The 17,907-nt window shown below is 40.7% G+C and overlaps 1 protein-coding gene across 1 annotated transcript; it reads right to left on the bottom strand.

Moving 5' to 3' along the window:
- Window positions 1-1,482: 1,482 nt before the first annotated feature.
- Window positions 1,483-11,116, bottom strand: NUDT15 (nudix hydrolase 15). Its single transcript, XM_059377451.1, has 3 exons — window positions 10,853-11,116; window positions 7,182-7,378; window positions 1,483-1,865 (listed from the first exon to the last, which is right to left on the bottom strand). Exons 1-3 carry the CDS (start codon window positions 11,008-11,010, stop codon window positions 1,705-1,707), a joined length of 516 nt encoding a protein of 171 aa, XP_059233434.1. The 5' UTR covers window positions 11,011-11,116; the 3' UTR covers window positions 1,483-1,704.
- Window positions 11,117-17,907: the final 6,791 nt, after the last annotated feature.

The following is a 17,907-nucleotide window of genomic DNA, read 5'->3' on the forward strand; positions in this document are numbered from 1 at the left end:
GTAGCTGATGTGGAAAAACTCTACAGGTTTGTGGTAAGTCTCTGAAGCTATAACATTCTACTTGGTAATAAGTACTAGTGTAAAGAATCAATGAATTCCCTACAACAGCCAAACTATGGAAGGAGCCCAGATGTCCATCAACAGCAGAATGGATAAGGAGAATGGAATACTACTCTGCCATCAAAAAAAGAGAAAGAAATCTTCCCATTTGCAATGACATGGATGGAACTAGAGGGTATTATGCTAAGGGAAATAAGACAATAAGAGAAAGATAATTATCATAAGATCTCGCTGATACGTGGAATTTAAGAAACAAAACAGGATCACGGGAAAAAGAGGAAAAAAAATAAGATAAAATCAAAAAGGAAGACAAACCATAAGAGACTCTTAATCACAGGAAACAAACTAAGGATTGCTGGAGGGGAGGAGTGTGGAGTGATGGGGTAACTGGGTGATGGACATTAAGGGGGGGCACGTGATGTAATGAGCACTGGGTGTTATATAGGACTGATGAACCACTGACCTCTACATCTGAAACCAATAACACATTATATGTTAATTGAATTTAAATTTCAAAAAAAGGGGTGCCTGGGTGGCTCAGTGGTTTGGGCTTCTGCCTTCGGCTCAGGTCATGATCTCAGGGTCCTGGGATTGAGCCCCGCATTGGACTCCCTGCTCCGCAGGAAGCCTGCTTCCCTCTCTCTCTTTCTCTCTCTCTGCCTGCCTCTCTGCCTACTTGTGATCTCTGTCTGTCAAATAAATAAATAAAATCTTAAAAAATAAATAAATAAAAAATAAATTTCAAAAAAAGAATCAATGAATTCCCAATCAACTATATTTGAGATAAACCTATGGAAGAGTTTAATCCATAAGGCTAGCCTGGTTTCTTCTTGCATTCAGTCTGTTACAGTATCATTGCCCCTCAGCATCTGGATAGCTCCTCTGTACACTCATTAAAGAATGTCAGTGGAAAAGGCAAATAATGTCCTAGTATTATGAAAGCAGGTTTGACCTTGAAGGCCCTTGAAAGGGTCTCACAGACCTCCCCAGACCACATCTTGAGAACCACTGCCTTAGTCTTATCTTCTTTTTACATATAAGGAAGTTAGATCCCACAGAGATTATGTGAGAAACCCAAAATTACATGGCCTGTTAATGACGGGATAATATCTGGGGCAGTTAGTCTCACTTCTCTTGAGGTAGGTTCTGAATCAGAACCTTGGGAAATAGACCCTAAAGACCTATCCTGTTGCTGCAGTTGCAAGGACTGTCACAATACAGTACCAAAAAACGTGTTTTAAATAAAGCAGAAGAGGAAAATCAAACAGGGTAAATTCTGCAGCAGGCATACTGTGTCAGCATCTGAACGAGGATCTCTATTTGAATGGAAACACTAAGGCAAATTCTACTGCCCTCCATTCCATGCAAGCTGGTATCAAAAAACTGCACAGTAAATATCACAGAAAAATACAGAAAGCAGAATTTCCGCAATACCACCATTTAATCACACTGAGTCTGCAGTGCACTTCATGACATAATGCCAGAAAATATTTCACAAGTACTGGCTGAAAGGGTGATGGATGTATTAAGAGAGATCAAATAAATTGACAATCATATGGAACTTCTTAGACAAAATGGAGTTGTTGTGAAATGCTGATACTTTTCACTCTCTAACAGGACCTTATCTTGTCTTTTAAATATAAATCAGGTTATCTTCTTGTACCCCTGAAGATGATGTCCTTTGTATCCAACCAAATGATCCAAATCTTCTTTAAATGGATTGTAGCCCTGTTCCTTTAAACAGCGCAGTGCCCAGAAAAGCTGGTCCAGTGGAGGAAATTTTTCCCAGGGAACCCACTCCCAACCTAGAAAAGAAAGATACCAAATCAATTAATTTAGCTGGATGGAAACAATATTTAATTTGGCAAGTTAACCTATCTTTAGAAAAAATTAATTAAATTTAAAAATGGCTTGCTACTAATAATAGCATGCTACTAATTATAGTGATGCTATGCATTAGCTCTGCTGTACCAACATAATTTGCATTTAGAATCATCTTAACATAATGGTGATCATTTAAAACATGCTGTTATTTCAACATGAAGCCAAGTTTATAAGGACCCTGTTATGGTAAAACCCAGATTGAGGACCATTCAATTTTTGCTTAAATATTTGGCTAAACAAAATGCACAGAACTTTATATATGACAGGTTACAACATTACATTAAAATAAACCAGTTACATATAGAATAAGGAGAATTACAACATTTCTAAGCTATGCTCCATCTTTCTAAAAGGTAATGGGAGCCATGCAGAGAATAAGAAGTATTCTCTGTGTTGTGGTATACTTTAGATAGAAAGACAGTATGGACAGGGCAGATTTTTAAAAAATCGTTGAAAGAGGAAAGATTTCACAGCATCTACCAGTTGTGAAATCCATGAAATTCTAGAAAACCATTCTAGAGAACAGTATTTTCTTCGATGATTTCTTTTTTATTTTTATTTATTTATTTAATTTTAGAGAGAGAGAGAGAGAGAGAACATAGGTGGGAGGGGTCGAGAGAGAATCTGAAGCTGACTCCAACGCTGAGCACAGAGCCGGACGGGGGGCTCCATCTCATCACCTGAGATCAGGACCTGAGCCCAAACTGAGTTGGCTGCTTAACTGACTGCACCACCCAGGCACCCCTTCTTTGATGATTCAAATGTCAATAACATAAGGGGCGCCTTGGTGGCAGGGCTGAGCAACCGACTCTTGGTTTGGGCTCAGGTCATGATCTCAGGGTTGTGCGATCAAGCCCCCAGAATGGACTCCCTGAGCTCAGTATGGCATCTCCTGAAGATTCTTTCCCTCTCTCTCCTTCCCATTCTGTTCCCCCACCTGCTCACATGAAAGTGCACTCTCTCTCTCAAATAAATTACATCTTTAGTTGTAAATAACATGGAAGGACAGATGCTCCTAAAAGGTGAATATATAGAGATTATATTCAGATGTACACTCCATGTTCAAACTACATTTCCTCATGATCACATGCATATACTTATGTTTAATTAAATGTAGTTACTTCCACTAAGTATTTTTCTCCCTATAAAATACAGGCATGTACTTTGGCTCTGAGAAGGCAGGGGATCGAGAATCCGTGAAGTTAGAACAAGTTCAGGAAGGAGTGATCAGCCCCTGTGAGCACAGACTAAAAGAAATAGGGAAGGAAGGAACAAGGGAGAGAGAGACAGACAGGTGTCACCGAACAATGTCAGGACAGCTGCTGAATTACCAGAGCCTCAAGAGAGCTGTCTGTAAAGTTTATCCTGTCTTGGGGAACATGAAGCATCTGGCTGGTCCTCCTAAGTATAACTGGCTGCAGGAGGAAAGATGTCCTAACCTGCAACCGGAAGTGGGTGATCCAGATCCAGGATCTAGTGAGCATGGGAGAGAGACTGCATATTTATACTATAAATAAAACCACCATCACTGAGCCACTGCACCTTGGCTATGGTGCAGCTGGCCATCAGCAAGGGCTCTCAACTGGCAAAACAGTGAAAATAATGTCCGTTATATTGTTATTGAGGGACAGAGTCGAATGATTTTCTTCTGGTCAAATCTGACTTGGTGCTAGTAAACTTGGGCCTTATAAAATCATACTGTTTGATTTCAGCTTATTAGCATGTGAGAGGGTCAACCAAATGAAAGGAGACATACTAAATTAAAAAAAAGTTACAGGGTGCCTGGGTGGCTCAGTGGGTTAAGCCACTGCCTTCGGCTCAGGTCATGATCTCAGGGTCCTGGGATCGAGTCCTGCATCGGGCTCTCTGCTCAGCAGGGAGCCTGCTTCCTCCTCTCTCTCTCTGCCTGCCTCTCTGCCTATTTGTGATCTCTTTCTGTCAAATAAATAATAAAATCTTTAAAAAAAATAAAAATAAAAAAAGTTACAGAAATGAAGAAAAAAAAATCACAAAGCATGTAAAAAGGAACCAATCCTACCATATTCTAGGAGGAGAAAAACAATACATACAATAGTAGAGTAACAAAAACCCTTATATAGAACTTCATAAAGTAGAATAGTGTTTTAGAAGTTGTTAAAAAGTAGGCCAGTCTAGATACCAGATTTGAGAACCTCATTCCCTCCCTCCCTTCTTCCTTTAACATATTCTGAAAGTACTCTGAATAGGAGCCAGGCAAAGGTGAATGAGCCCAAATTCTGCTCTTTATGTATTCACAGTTCAGTAAAGGGAAAACATTAAGTATGATTTGAAGCTGAACACTTGAATTGAACCTGAGATGCCTTCTGAACATCAGGGGAAGTTAACTAGAAATAGAGGCCAGCCAGCACTCTGCACCTGGGAGGGGGGGGGGCGCTCAGCTCCACAAATCTCTACAAATCCCTGCAAAACCCTGCAGACGCCAGGAGGAATGGGGGCCTGTGAGACACAGGCAGCTGGCTGGTGACAGGTCAGAGCTGATGCGATAGCCAGTCACTCCCTTGTTTTCTCCCCAGGCTTTCTCTACAAATTAACACTTTTCCTGTCTGCTTCTTACCAAGGACACTAAGAATGCAAAACTGAACTATTCCATTGTTTTGTCTCATCTTGTCTCAGGTTTTTTTTTGCCTGTAGCAGAGATAAAAATAAGGAAATGGTCATTCCTTCCAAGTTTAGGGTTCTGTTTTAAGACAACAATAATCTGCGCTTATTTATTACCTGAATAAATGACGCCTCAAACGAATTTTTTAAAATTCAGTTACATGAAATATATTCTGCTTCAGTTATATGAAATATACTCTGCTTTGTAGGAAACGGAGTCCTGCAAAAAGTGTTCCAGTGGAAATTTTGCATATTTACACTTCAGCTTGATGTTAAAAAGCCAAGTAATCAACTGCTCCTCCCCACAGCTTCAGGATATCAAGACTATTGAGTTTTGTTCCCACTGTTACTGTCCTGGACTCTCCTCATCCTCAACTTATCCAGGATAATTAGGGTGTGAGAGCAGAACCTGTAGAGCTCCCCCTGGGAAACTGGTATTTCTCACTTAAAAGTGTCCTGCTTTCCTCTCTTAAGGCATGAATGATTTTCGTTGTTACCCTAGGCCAACCGAAGACTTCTGGATACTTTTGGGGTATTTCTATGTATGTTACTGTGATGTGATTAATATATATCTGGCCTTCCTCCCTGTTTCCTGGCACAGAGTTCCTGAAATCTTTGTCATTTCCTAAGTGATAGGGATGAGAGGGACAACTTTTGTTACCCATAATAAACCCCTTTCAACCATACTTCAGTTTATGCTAATAAGCTGACGGGTTGCTGGAGGCCCCTAGAGAGCTTCCGGATGGGGGCTGGTGACCAGAAAGACTTCCCAGGCACCCACATCCCACCTAAGGTGAGAGGAGAGGAGCTGGAGATTGAGTTCATCACCAGCAGACAATGATTTAGTCAACTGCAAAAATAATAATGTGCAATAGTCCCATTACATAGGAGCCTCCATGAAAACTCTACACAACAGAATTCAGAGAGCTTCCAAGTTGATGAACACATCAAGGTGCCAGGGGGGTGTCATGCTCCTTGAGAGGATGGAAGCTCTGCCTCCCTCTCCACACCTACCTGGCCCAGTGCCTCTCTTCCATTTGGCTATTCCCGAGTTGTTTCCTTTGTCATAAACTGGTAATGTAAGCAAAATGTTTTCCTGAGTTCAGCAGGTCATTTGAGCAAATTACTCAACCTGAGGAAGAGGTGGTGGGAAGCCCGATGGATAGCCAGGCAGTCAGAAATACAGGAGGCCAGGACGTGCTACTGGTATTTGGGGGTGGGGCACTGTTGTGGGACGGAGCTCCTTAACTTTGGGGCTCTGAGACTAACTCCAGACACTGTTAAGAATTCGACTGAATTGTAAGACACCCAACTGATGTCTGGAGAATTATTTGGAGTGAGGAGAAAAGCCACACATTTGGTGTTAGAGTATAGTAAGTTCACTTTGGATGATTTCAAGTCAAAGTCAGACTTTGCTAGTTCACTTTAGATGATTTCATGTAGTTATCTGTTTTATTTAAAAAAATTGTATATGACTCAACAGACATTTGGGGGGAACATACCCTTCTGTTCATTCAATCAATTCAATCTGCAGAACACTTCAGGGATGATTTATTCATTCTGGAAAGATCACTTCCTCCAGGCCTCTGCATATATCCCCCTTCGCAGAGCCCTTCCTGATCACCCTATCTGAGGCAGCACCCAGGTGTCCCTATCCTTCCACGGTTTTATTTTTATCCTTATTCCTTATAATTACATGGTAACATACCTGTCAATTTGTTGCTATCCCTCCCGCTCAATAAAATGTCAAGCCTGAGAGGAAATGGACTTTGTTTCGCCCACCACTGCACTTTCTGTGCCTAAAACAGGAATGGGCACACAGTACCCAGGAACTAATTATTGAATGAAAAGATTCTTCCATATTAGAGAATCAATTAAATGTTTACAGGGTAGGTTCAGGACACAAGACCACTGGGGTCAGGTTTCATATGGCAAATAATATATGTGATGTTTGAATTTTATATTTTACTCTTTGTCATGGAGTTTTATGAAATTTGAAGAGACGTGATACAGGCAAAGCCCTCAAAACAATGCCTAGCACACAGTAAATAATACCACTTGTTACATACAGCTTTCAGAGCACTTGACCCAACACGGAGGAGAACTGTTTTGTCCAGTTAGTCCCTCCCTGTACAAGGAAATTTACACCCTTCTACAGGGGAGAACACTGACAATGGCACCTTACATCTTTTCCTTAAAATCAGTTTGAAGTAAAATCAAACACTAACAATAAAACTAAGATTTACTGAGTTCTTAGGGTGTTCCCTTGGTTCCTTACGCATATTAATTCATTTTAACCTTATCTTTATTACAACCCATCTGAGGTGGTTACTCTCATCACAGAGGAGCAAAGAAGCCCAGAGACTTTAAATAACTTGCCTAAGGTTGCAAATTTCTAAGTGGAAAAACCAGGATGCAAGTCAAGTAGTTTGGCCAGGGAGTCCATTCTCTTTCCTGCTGTGTCCTTATGTTCTCAGGATTTAAGTATATTTACATTTCTATACGAAGAGACTCTAATTCTCTTCCCATGGCAATAATATTGTAATACCCAGATGATACGCTTTTCTAAGATGATGCATGATTATATATAATTCTCTTACTTTCATTTTTTTCAGGCTCTGCGTTCTTTGGTTCTGGGTCATGAGTCATATCCACCTCTCCTTTCATTAGTACGGTCACATAATGGTAATTTTCTTTCTCAATAAAGGTATTCACAACTGAGGCAAAGCGAACATTTTTCAGGTGAAGAGCTGCTTCTTCCCAGGTTTCCCTCTGAGCACATTCTTCCCACGTTTCACTAGAAAACAGAAGCACGGCGCTGTATTCAATTCTGTTTATGTGACTTATTTTTCTGCCATGAACCTTAGCTAGGAATTTCTAGTTTAAAGCAAAAAGAACTGTAATTGGCTTATGTTTAAAATAATCAACAACCCTGTCTTTTACATTCTCTTCATCTGAAGTATAAGGAATCTTGAAGTTATCTGAAGACAAAAAGGACTTCATATTGAGCAAAATAATTAATGACCCTTTAGCCAATTCAGCACTACTTCACATGCCTGGAAGCTGTATGCAATCAGGAAACAGTTTAGTGTATCAGTTAAGAGCACAGGCTGGGATCCCTGGGTAGCTCAATCAGTTAAGCATTTGCCTTAGGCTCAGGTCATGATACCAGGATCCTGGGATCGAGTCCCACATCATCAGGGTCCTTGCTCAGTGGGGTGCTTGCTTCCCCCTCTGCCTGCAGCTCCCCCTGCTTGTGCTCCCTCTCTCTCTCTGGCAAATAAATAAAATCTTTAAAAAAGAAAGAAAAAAGCACAGGCTTTGGAGTCAGCTAGACCTAGGTTTGATTCCAAAGTCCATTACTTTCTACCTTGCACAAATAAAGAGATAATGCCACTCTCTCACCGAGTTGTTTTAAGTGTATCAAGACGTGGATGATGTCTTTTTTTTTGCAGTCTCAGAATTTTTGATAAAGCCTCAAAATTGAGGACAATAGGCAATAAGCACCTTTAAATTCTAAAGAGTATGGCAAAAGAGCAAACAAATGCCATCTAAACTCAAAGGTATCCAAAGGCCTGAGTAGTTTTTTGACCTCACCCCACCCAGGCTACATAATAAGAAGGATAGGAGATTTGGGGGAAGGAGGAAAGTTACGAATTTTCAAGCATAGTAGCAATGTTCCCCTTCCTCCTGATGAGGGGACAACTCTGCCCCAAGGCCAAGTGAGAGGTACTCCAAGAAAACTGGTCACAGAGATTGGGTGTGACTTTCAAGGAGATACTGGTGTGTTACTCCCCTGCTAAGGACATGTAGAACTGTGGAAACTCAAATGTTGTGCATCAGATTAGAGGCGGTAGAAAGGTAAGAGGTCTGGGTAAGTCTAAAATGTGTTCCTTGGTGTTTAGGGTTGCATGTGAAGACAGAGGCTGAGGTTTCATCCCACTTTAAGAATCTGGAAAGGAGAAGACTGGCTAGAGAAGCCCATGAGGAATGAGCAAGGAAAAAGAGTGACAGCGAAGGCATTATTTTCCACTGTGAATTTCCTCTGGGCCCAACAGATGCTACAAGAGACTACTGGGGACCCCAACATAAAGAAAATGCAAGACAGTGTGCTAAGCAAGAGTTAAATCGGTCACCTATGTCAGAGAACTGTGCAGTATAGACATCCTTATAGGACTTCCAAACAACCCACAAATATATACTGAGAAAGAGAGCACCTCTATGAATACTGTACCCAGAGAGTACCCATGGGTAGATCACAGCAGCATTAGTCATGTAAAAAGTCTGGCCCCCTCCCTCCCTCCCCAACAGCCTGGAGAAGAAAGGAAACCAGAAACAGTGAGAAGAGGAGGAGGCCCACCTCCTTTCTCCTTTTCCCCACTACTTGGGAGAGACAAATGCTTGGAAGTGGATCGTAACTGACTGAAGGGCGATTTATTTTTACAATCAAGTGACAGGAAGACAATCGAATTTGCAGGAAATGTCTTAGAGCACCAGAGAAGAGAAAGACAAATCATGTTTAAAGACAATGGTCAGAGAAAATAAAGCATTTCCTATTTGTTTCCCATCAAACTTAGCCCAGTGTACCAGTCATATGAAGATGAGAGAAAGCATACATGTGAAGAGCTTAGCATAATATCTAGCACTTAGTAAAAAGCTCATTAAAGTTCAATTCTGGCTATTACCATTGGCTGAGTAAAGATTCTAATACTTTATTGTGTTATTATTAATCTATCTTTAGCCATTGTTCCAGTAATTATATATTCTAATTAGTGCTTTGTTTGTGACCTAATGCTTACCAACAATTGACAAAGCTCAATACAGTGTGTGTGAAATTTTATTAGTTATTAACTGATGGCTTATCTTACATGAAAATGATTTATTGTCGCCTTTTAAAATCCTGAAGACCATTTCAAAAATTCCATATGCTATGAGATAAGAATTCCATGTTTCATAAAAGACAAAGTCTGATTAAAGGGAACTAGGATCAAGCCTCTACTTCTAACCAGCAGTTTACAACAAATAGGTAGTTTAGTAGCATATAGTCAGAATGTATGAAATTCTCCGTATTACCCAAATTTTCAACATAGCATGGAAAAGGAAGGGTGGGGGGCAGATTACTGTTGGATATGGAGACTTAAGAAATTTATCAATGCCAAAGTACATGTAATAAGTCTTCTTCCTTTGATCTCGATTGGTACAAAACAATAAAAAGACATTTTCAAGAAAATTGGGGAAAAACGGTATAGACTGAGTATCACAGGTTATTAAAGGATTATCTTAATGTGTTAAAATAGTATTCTGTTAAGGTGGGAAAACACGTTTACATCTCTTAAAAAGCCTATTACAGATACATACTGAAGGATTTGGGGTGGTATAATAAATGTCTGAGTTTTCCTTTAGAAGAGTGCAGAAAAGAAGGGATGTGTGTGTCCGAGGAGAGGGAGCCACAGAGATGAAACACGAACAAGCTCTGAGTAACAGGTAAACGAGGACTCACCAGCTATGTGCTCTACTTTTATGCATGTTTCGAACTTTGACACTAATGGAAAAACAAGCTCTGGCTCTGAACGCTTTAGATGCTGTTTATCCGCTGTTGACTTTAAGCCGGTTCTCACTTCAGAACCCACCTTTCAGCACAACTACTGGCTTTCTACACCCTTGGGTAGATCTGACCCTTAACTGCCCAACTTCCTTTGTTGGTTGGATCTATCTTCACACCACAGAATGCCAAAGCAGAGAGGGACATTAAAGAGTACTTTGTTCCAACTTTCTGACTGTAAAGATGAAGACACTGAGTCCCACAGAGTTCGAGTACCCCATCTGCTTGGTCAGGGTGCAAATAAATCTGCTGAGGCAGGAAAGAGATCGTTCCTGCCTGGAAGTTTAAAGCACAGCCAAACCGTGCAAATGCCTTCACTGGCAAAACTAGACTGCTCGAGGTTTAGAAAGACCCACTAGGCGTCCCTTAAGTGCATGCACTAGAACAGCACACACACCAGCCCGTGACCAAGCGGACGCCTGCCGAAAGGGACAACACCGGCGGGACTCACACCGAAGGCAGCACCCTCCCAGCCTTCCCCAGCTCAGGACCCATTCCCAGCGCGCACCTGGGGTGGGCGGGGCTTATCCGCCCAGGGAAGGCGCAGAGAAACGCGCGAGATGACGCAGCGTCAGCGCACACGCAAAGACGCACGGACGCACGCAAGGAGCGAGTTCATTCTCCCGCTGCACCTTGGGATTTTCTAAGGGGATCCCTGCGACTGCTCACCCGAACTCCAGATGGCCCCCAGGCAGTTGAAAACTGCCGGCTCCAGCTGACCCTTTCCTCTTGCCCAGGAGGACACAACCAGGATGCCCGCTGCTAGTTATCACTACTCCTATCCCGATTCCGGGGCGCCGCGGGGGAGGCTCCGGGCAGGCGGTCATAGCGCGGGAGGACCCGGCAGAGGCCAGGGGAAGTGACGTTTGCCCCGCCTCCTGGGCCGCCCGCAGTTTCTCCCTGTGCCTGCGCTGGCGCAAAAAGTCTGAGTGGAGGGGCTTACCTTGGTGCTATCTCAGTTGATGAAGCTAATGATTCCTCCCTTAAGGATTGCCTCTCAAGGCTTTGTTTTAAGTAATGCCACTTACTGTTGCACTTTCAACACTTGCTATCCATATCTGATAAGGGAAACCAAGACGAAAAAATTAAATTTCCTTACTACTTACAGCCCATTGTTAAGTCCTGAAACAGGCAGAGTGACATTCCGCTGGGAACTCAGCTTCTCCGATGTTAAGACTTTGCTAAAGGCAAGAGGCAATCAACCTGAGGATTCCACCCCCACCTCCTGCCCCAGGATCCTGTAAGTCTTCTTTAACATACAAAAACTCCTTTGCAAATTTCCTATATTTCTATACCCCTAGATGTATGTTGGTAATCACCTCCACGCATGTGGCCCACTGATATACTTCTGAGGGGGTCTCAGGACTGAGTTTTTACTAAACAGTAATAAATGACCTTTCCCGGGACGCCTGGGTGGCTCAGTTGGTTAAGCAGCTGCCTTCAGCTCAGGTCATGATCCCAGCGTCCTGGGATCGAGTCCCACATCGGGCTCCTTGCTCCGCAGGGAGCCTGCTTCTCCCCCTGACTCTGCCTTCCACTCTGTCTGCCTGCGCTCGCTCTTGCTCGCTCTCTCTCTGACAAATAAATAAATAAAATCTTAAAAAATAAATAAATAAATAAATGACCTTTCCCGAACAACAGCCTGTCAGGATCATGGGAACCTTGTTTCCAAAATACCTTGGAAGCTTGTGCTGTCCCTAACCTCCCCCCAATTTGAAAGTACATAATCAGTCACACATCACAACCTCAGGGCAGCCCTTTCTGTCCACAGGTCCTGTCTTCCTGCTTTTAATAAAACCACCAAAGTCATCTCCAGAATTCTTTCCTGAGCATTTGCCCCGAACCCCAACAATTTCTACATCAATATCTACTCTCAGATTATCCAAAGCGTGCATTTACCAGCTGTCCGCCTTTATAAACCTCTGCGCCTTGCATATCCTATTTCTTTTTTTGTTTGGATGAGATTCTCCACCACCATATAAATTCATTCTATGTATAGCTCAAGTCAGCATGGTTATTAGGGCAAGGATAAATGGTATAGAAACAACCTGGTATAAATTATTGAAAGTATTAACACAACATGGAAAAAAATTAAAGACAATGAATTGTGCTGGGAGAAGCTAGTTTGGGGGGAAGGAAAGAACTTGTCCCAGTTGTTTGCACAACATGCACCCACCAAAATAATCCCAGCTGAATTAGAGTTGTGATGAAAATGAACTAAAAAAGAACAAATGACTAGTCTCTGGTTGGGGAGGATTTACTTTTTTCATTAATATAAATCAGGTTTTACTTCTACTGAACTAATGCACTTACAATTTTAAAACTCAAATGGTAGAAAAACAAGTAAGGATGAGTAGGGATGACTTTACCCACTAGTCCTGGTTTCCATTCACTTTTAGCTCTTTGAACTATTATTCCTGATACTTGCCTACATATTTCAAGTAATAGGTTTCTTCTTCATGTTTTGGTAAATGACTACATATTTGTACAGCATCTTTCCTTCCACCCAGAAATACACCCTTTAATATGTTATGCACCACAAAGATATTCTATAATATTTTCCCAAATAAAAATTGGCAACATATAGACAGGATAATGTATCATAACTGAATGGAGTTATTCCCAGAAATACAAGGTGAGGTTAATATTTGAAAAATCAATCCTTGTAGTTTACTGCATTAAAAGAGAGAAAAAAGAAACACATTTAATCATTTTTTAAAAGAGTTTATTTATTTGAGAGGGAGGGAAAGAGAAATAGAGAGAGAGAGTAAGCAAGAGCACAAGAGCCTGGGGAGGGAGAAGCAGAGTCCCCACTAAGCAGGGAGCCTGATGTGGGGCTCAATCCCAGGATGCTGGGATCATGACCTACCTAAGCAGAAGGTAACCCACTGAGCCACGCAGGTGTCCCAACTCATATAATCATCTAAACAGATGCAGAAAAGAACCTGAGAAACTTCAGTAATTATTAATGATTTTAAAAAGAGTTAAGCAAACTAGGATTAAAGGGAATTTTAACAACCTTATATATGGCATTTAAAAGATTTACAACTAACATCTTATTTAACGGTTGTTATGGGCTAAGTCATGCTCCCCTGCCCCAAATTCGTATGTTGAAGTCCTAACCCCCAATACCTCAAAATATGACTATATTTAGAGAATAGGGCCTTTAAAGAAGTAATTAAGTTAAAATGAGGTCAATAGGGTGAATCCTAATCTAGTATAACTGGTATCCTTAAAGAAGAGATGAAGTTAGACGCAGACAAAGGAAAAATCCACTTGAAAACACAGGGAAAAGACAGACATCTGCAAGCTAAGGAGAAAGCCCTCAGAAAAAGCCAGCCCCCTGATACCTTGATCTTAGACTTCTAGAATCCAGAGCTGTGTGAAAATAAATGTTATTTAAGCCAGTTAGTCTGTGGTACTTCCTTATGGCAGCCCTAGCAGACTAATACAATGGTGAAAGACTAAGATTTGAGAGAAGCAAGGATATCATTTGAAGTCATCACATAGCTGGAGGTTCTATTAGTGCAACCAATAAAATCAATAAATAATAAAAGATAGTTAAATTGAAAAGGAAGGAGTAACTATCTTTAATCACAGCCAATCCTAAGGAATCCACAAAGAAGCTACGAAAACAAATACATGAGTTTATCAAGTTCAAAGGATTAAGGTCAATACACAAAATCAATTATATTTCCATATACAGCTAGTCTCCCGATTTATGATGGTTCTATTTATAGTTTTTTGACTTTATGATAGTGTGAAAACAGAAGCCATAATTTGAATTTTGAATTTTTATGTTTTCCCAGGGTAGTGATATGCAGCATGGCACTCTCTTATGATGCTGGCCAGCTACAGTGGGATTCAGCTCCCAGTATGTATACAATCATTCTGCTTTTCACTTCCACTACAGTACTCAATAAGTTACATGAGATCTTCAACGCTTTATTATAAAGTAAGTATAAATTTTCTATAAGAAAACATAAGAGAATATCTTTGTTATCTGGGTTAGGCAAAGGTTTCCTAGCTAGGACACCAAAGGCATGATCTGTTGAAAGCAATTGATAATTTGGACTTCATCAAAACTTAAAACTTACTCTCTTTGAGAGACACAATTAAGGATGGATTGTATTTCATCCCTCCCCAAATTTATATGTTGAAGTGCTCTTCCCACATATATTTAATTATGGGGACTTGGAGGTAAGTGGCCTTAGATGAGGTCATAAAGGTGGGATCCTCATGATGAGATTAGTGCCTTTACAAGAGACCAGAGAGCTTGATCTCTCCTTTCCTAACATGTGAGGACATAAGAAGGTGGGACACCAGAAAGAGGGCTCTCACAAGGAATCGAATCTGCTGGTACTTTGATCTTGGACTTCCTAGCCTCCAGAACTGTGAGAAAGAAACATCTGTTGCTTAGGCTGCCCGGTCTATGACATTTTATTATAGAAGCCTGAGCTAACAAAGATATAAACTATTTTTCAAAATGAAGACAAGCTACAGACTTAGGAGAAAAATGTGCAACACACATTTTTGATAAAGGACTGGGCTCTAGAATATGTAAGGAGTCCTCAAAACCCAATAATAAAGCTAACAACCCAATAAATATATGGGCAAAATTATTGAACTGAGATTTCATCAAAAAGAGATATGGGTGGCAAATAAACACATGCAAATATGTTCAACACGATGAGTCTCTAAAAAATTTAAAACTACATTGAGGTAACTATACATCTTTTAGAATGAATAAGTTTTAGTGTTTTATTTTGTTTATTTGTTTGTTTGTTTGTTTTTAACCACAAAGACTGGTAATACCAAATGCTGAAGTCCAGTTAGAACTCTCACACAAATCTCTTGTTGGGATGCCTGGGTGGCTCCTTCAGTTAAGTGTCTGCCTTTGGCTTAGGTCATGATCTTAGGGTTCTGGGATCAAGTCCCGCATCAGGTTCCTCGTTCAGCTGGGAGTCTGCTTGTCCCACTGCCTGCTGCTCCTGCTGCTTGTGTGCGCACTCGCTTGCTCTCTTTCTATCTGACAAATCATAAATAAATAAAATCTTTAAAAAAAAATGTCTTGTCAAATAAATTAAGAATTTTTTTTAAAAGTTCATAAAATCAGAACTCTCACACATTGCTCGTGGGAATGCAAAATGGTACAGCCACTTTGGAAAGCAATTTACTGTTTCATATAATGTTAAGCATCGGTTTATCATACGATTCAGTAATCCCATTCTTAGATATTTACCTAAAAGAAATGAAAACTTACGTTCTCTTCAGGACCTGTATGTAAATATTTTAGTGGCTTTATTCATAATAATCAAAAACTATAAATAACTCAAATGTTCTTCAAGTGGTGAAGGGATAAGTCAACTGTAGTACATTCATACAGTGTAAATTCAGACAATAGAAAATTTAAAATTTAAAATTTAAATTGCCTTTAGCAATATAAAGGCACAAACTTTGGTACATTTAACATGGATAAACTTACATCATACTAAGTGAAAGTAATTAGATATAAAAAACTACCATATGTATGATTCCATCTCTATGCCATGTTGTTATGGGCAAAACTATAGACATAACAAAAAGGTCAGTTTTGCCTGGAGCTGAGCATGCGAGGAGTTGGACTAAAAGGGCATGAGAGATATGGATAAAGGAACTGTGTTTTATCTGGATTGTGGCAGTGATAACATAGCTATGTGTTTTTCAAAATGCAGAATTATACACTAAAATGGGTGAAATTTACTATATGTATATTATACCTCAATAATCTGACTTAAAAAAAAATAGCCAAGAAAGAAAAATGGATTGTGGAGTTGCAGAAAGAAAAAGTTGAGTTGGCAGTTATGCAGAAGAGAGTTCTAAGGTTGCCCAGAGCTAAACTGCCCTATTTTACCAATGTTAAAATTTGTCATTCTTGTGTGTGGAGTTGTTCTCTGGAGATTATAGTGTTTCCTGGGAGCTAGCCTTAGGCTGTAGCCTGAGCTGGGGCGGGGAGATGGGGGAAGGGAAGGGAGGACGGGGACCGCAGGTTCAAGGTCACAGACATCCTGTTAAGGAGTAGGCTACTCCTTACACACAGTAGGAAGTCAGGGTCTAAAGGGAGTGGTGGGCAAGGACATCCTGTGACATTCAGGGGTCACATTTAGTAGCCAGTTTAAAGTTTTCTTTTATTGGGTTTATAATTCCATCTTACTGTCTGGACGCCTTCAATAAAGTCTGTTTACATGTTGTAGCTTGGTCTTTCCTATGCTTTGTAGGGCTGTGTAAAGATGTGAAAAGAGAATAGCATCAGGCCAGAGAAGCACTGAGGTCAAGGAGAGTCTTTGATCTCAGCGTTCTGGGGACTTGGAGCAGTGACTGACGTGTAAGTGCCCTATAGATGAACAGCTGAACAGAAGCTTCTCTCCTTACTATTGAAGTGGAGAACAAAGGCAAAATTAAAAAAAAAAAATTAAACTTCCTTAAACTTACAGTCCATTGACAAGTATTTGGGACAGGCTGTGTGACCTTCCTCCAGGCACTCAACTGCCTCAATGTTCATACTTTGCTAAAGGCAAAAGGCAAGCTTAGCTTGACATTAGCCTGACCTCCAGGATTCTGTAAGTCTACTTTAATATATGAAGATCCCTTTGGAAACTCCCTTTATCTCTACCCATTCTACCTACTGCAAGATATATGTTAGCAATTATCCTCCAAGCATATGTCCCACTGATAAACATCTGAAGAATCTCACGACTAAGGTTTTACAGGACAGTAGTAAATGACCTTCTCCTAACAACAGCTAGGCTCTCAAGGTCCTGGATGCCTTTCTTCCAAATTCCTTAGAGACTTATATCATCCCTAACCCTCTCCCAACTTGAAAGTGTGTAATCAGTCACGCACAACCCCAGGGCAGCTCTTACTGCCCTCGGATTCTGTCCCTGAGCTTTAATAGAACCACCCCTTTTGCATGAAAAACATCTCAAGAAATCCTTCTTGACAGGTCGTTCCCGAACCCCAGCATTTCACATCAATTATCCGTGTAACAAAATAGTTTCGTTGTATTTAAGCAAACTAGAAAACAATTTGTTCCTAGAATATTTATGCATATGGAAAAAGGTGGTGTGATTCACACGAAATACAATTAGTGATGAAGGAAAAAAGACACCGAGCTGATATTTATGAATCATACAAGAGAAGTGTAAATCAGCCCACTTAGTTGCCACTCTGTTCTAGAGAATCCACACAATTCCCTTTTGCAGGGTTCCCAACTAGTTGACCAAGGTATACCAGCAGTCCCTGCAGCATTAGAACCTAACAGAGCTTTGTATTGCCACATCTCCTTTCCAGTTTATCCAGACTCCCAGTTAAAGGGTAGGGTAGCCAGGCACAAGGGTTCCTGCCCTGCCCAATTCTAGGACTTTATTGGGAGAGCAGTGTTGTCCTTCCAGCCTGTCCTGTGTTTGATGTTCAAAGGTGTATATAACTCATGTACCCTCCTTATGGTTTTACACAGCATGGTATTGTATGCATTAAGGCAGAATTTAAATTTAACAAATTTAACTCACATCACAACTCAGATGCACAGAAATAATGACCTACTTTCTCTTTTTCCCTTCCTCCCTTCCTTCCTTCCTTCCTTCCTTTCATTTTTCTCCCCAAACTCTTTGTCACTAGTTTGCATATGGGTCTGTAGAGAATTCATTAAATATTCAATCTGTTCAAAACAGTCCAGTCTAATAATT

The sequence above is a fragment of the Mustela nigripes genome, chromosome 15 (assembly GCF_022355385.1).
Source record: "Mustela nigripes isolate SB6536 chromosome 15, MUSNIG.SB6536, whole genome shotgun sequence".
NCBI classification, from domain to species: domain Eukaryota; kingdom Metazoa; phylum Chordata; class Mammalia; order Carnivora; family Mustelidae; genus Mustela; species Mustela nigripes.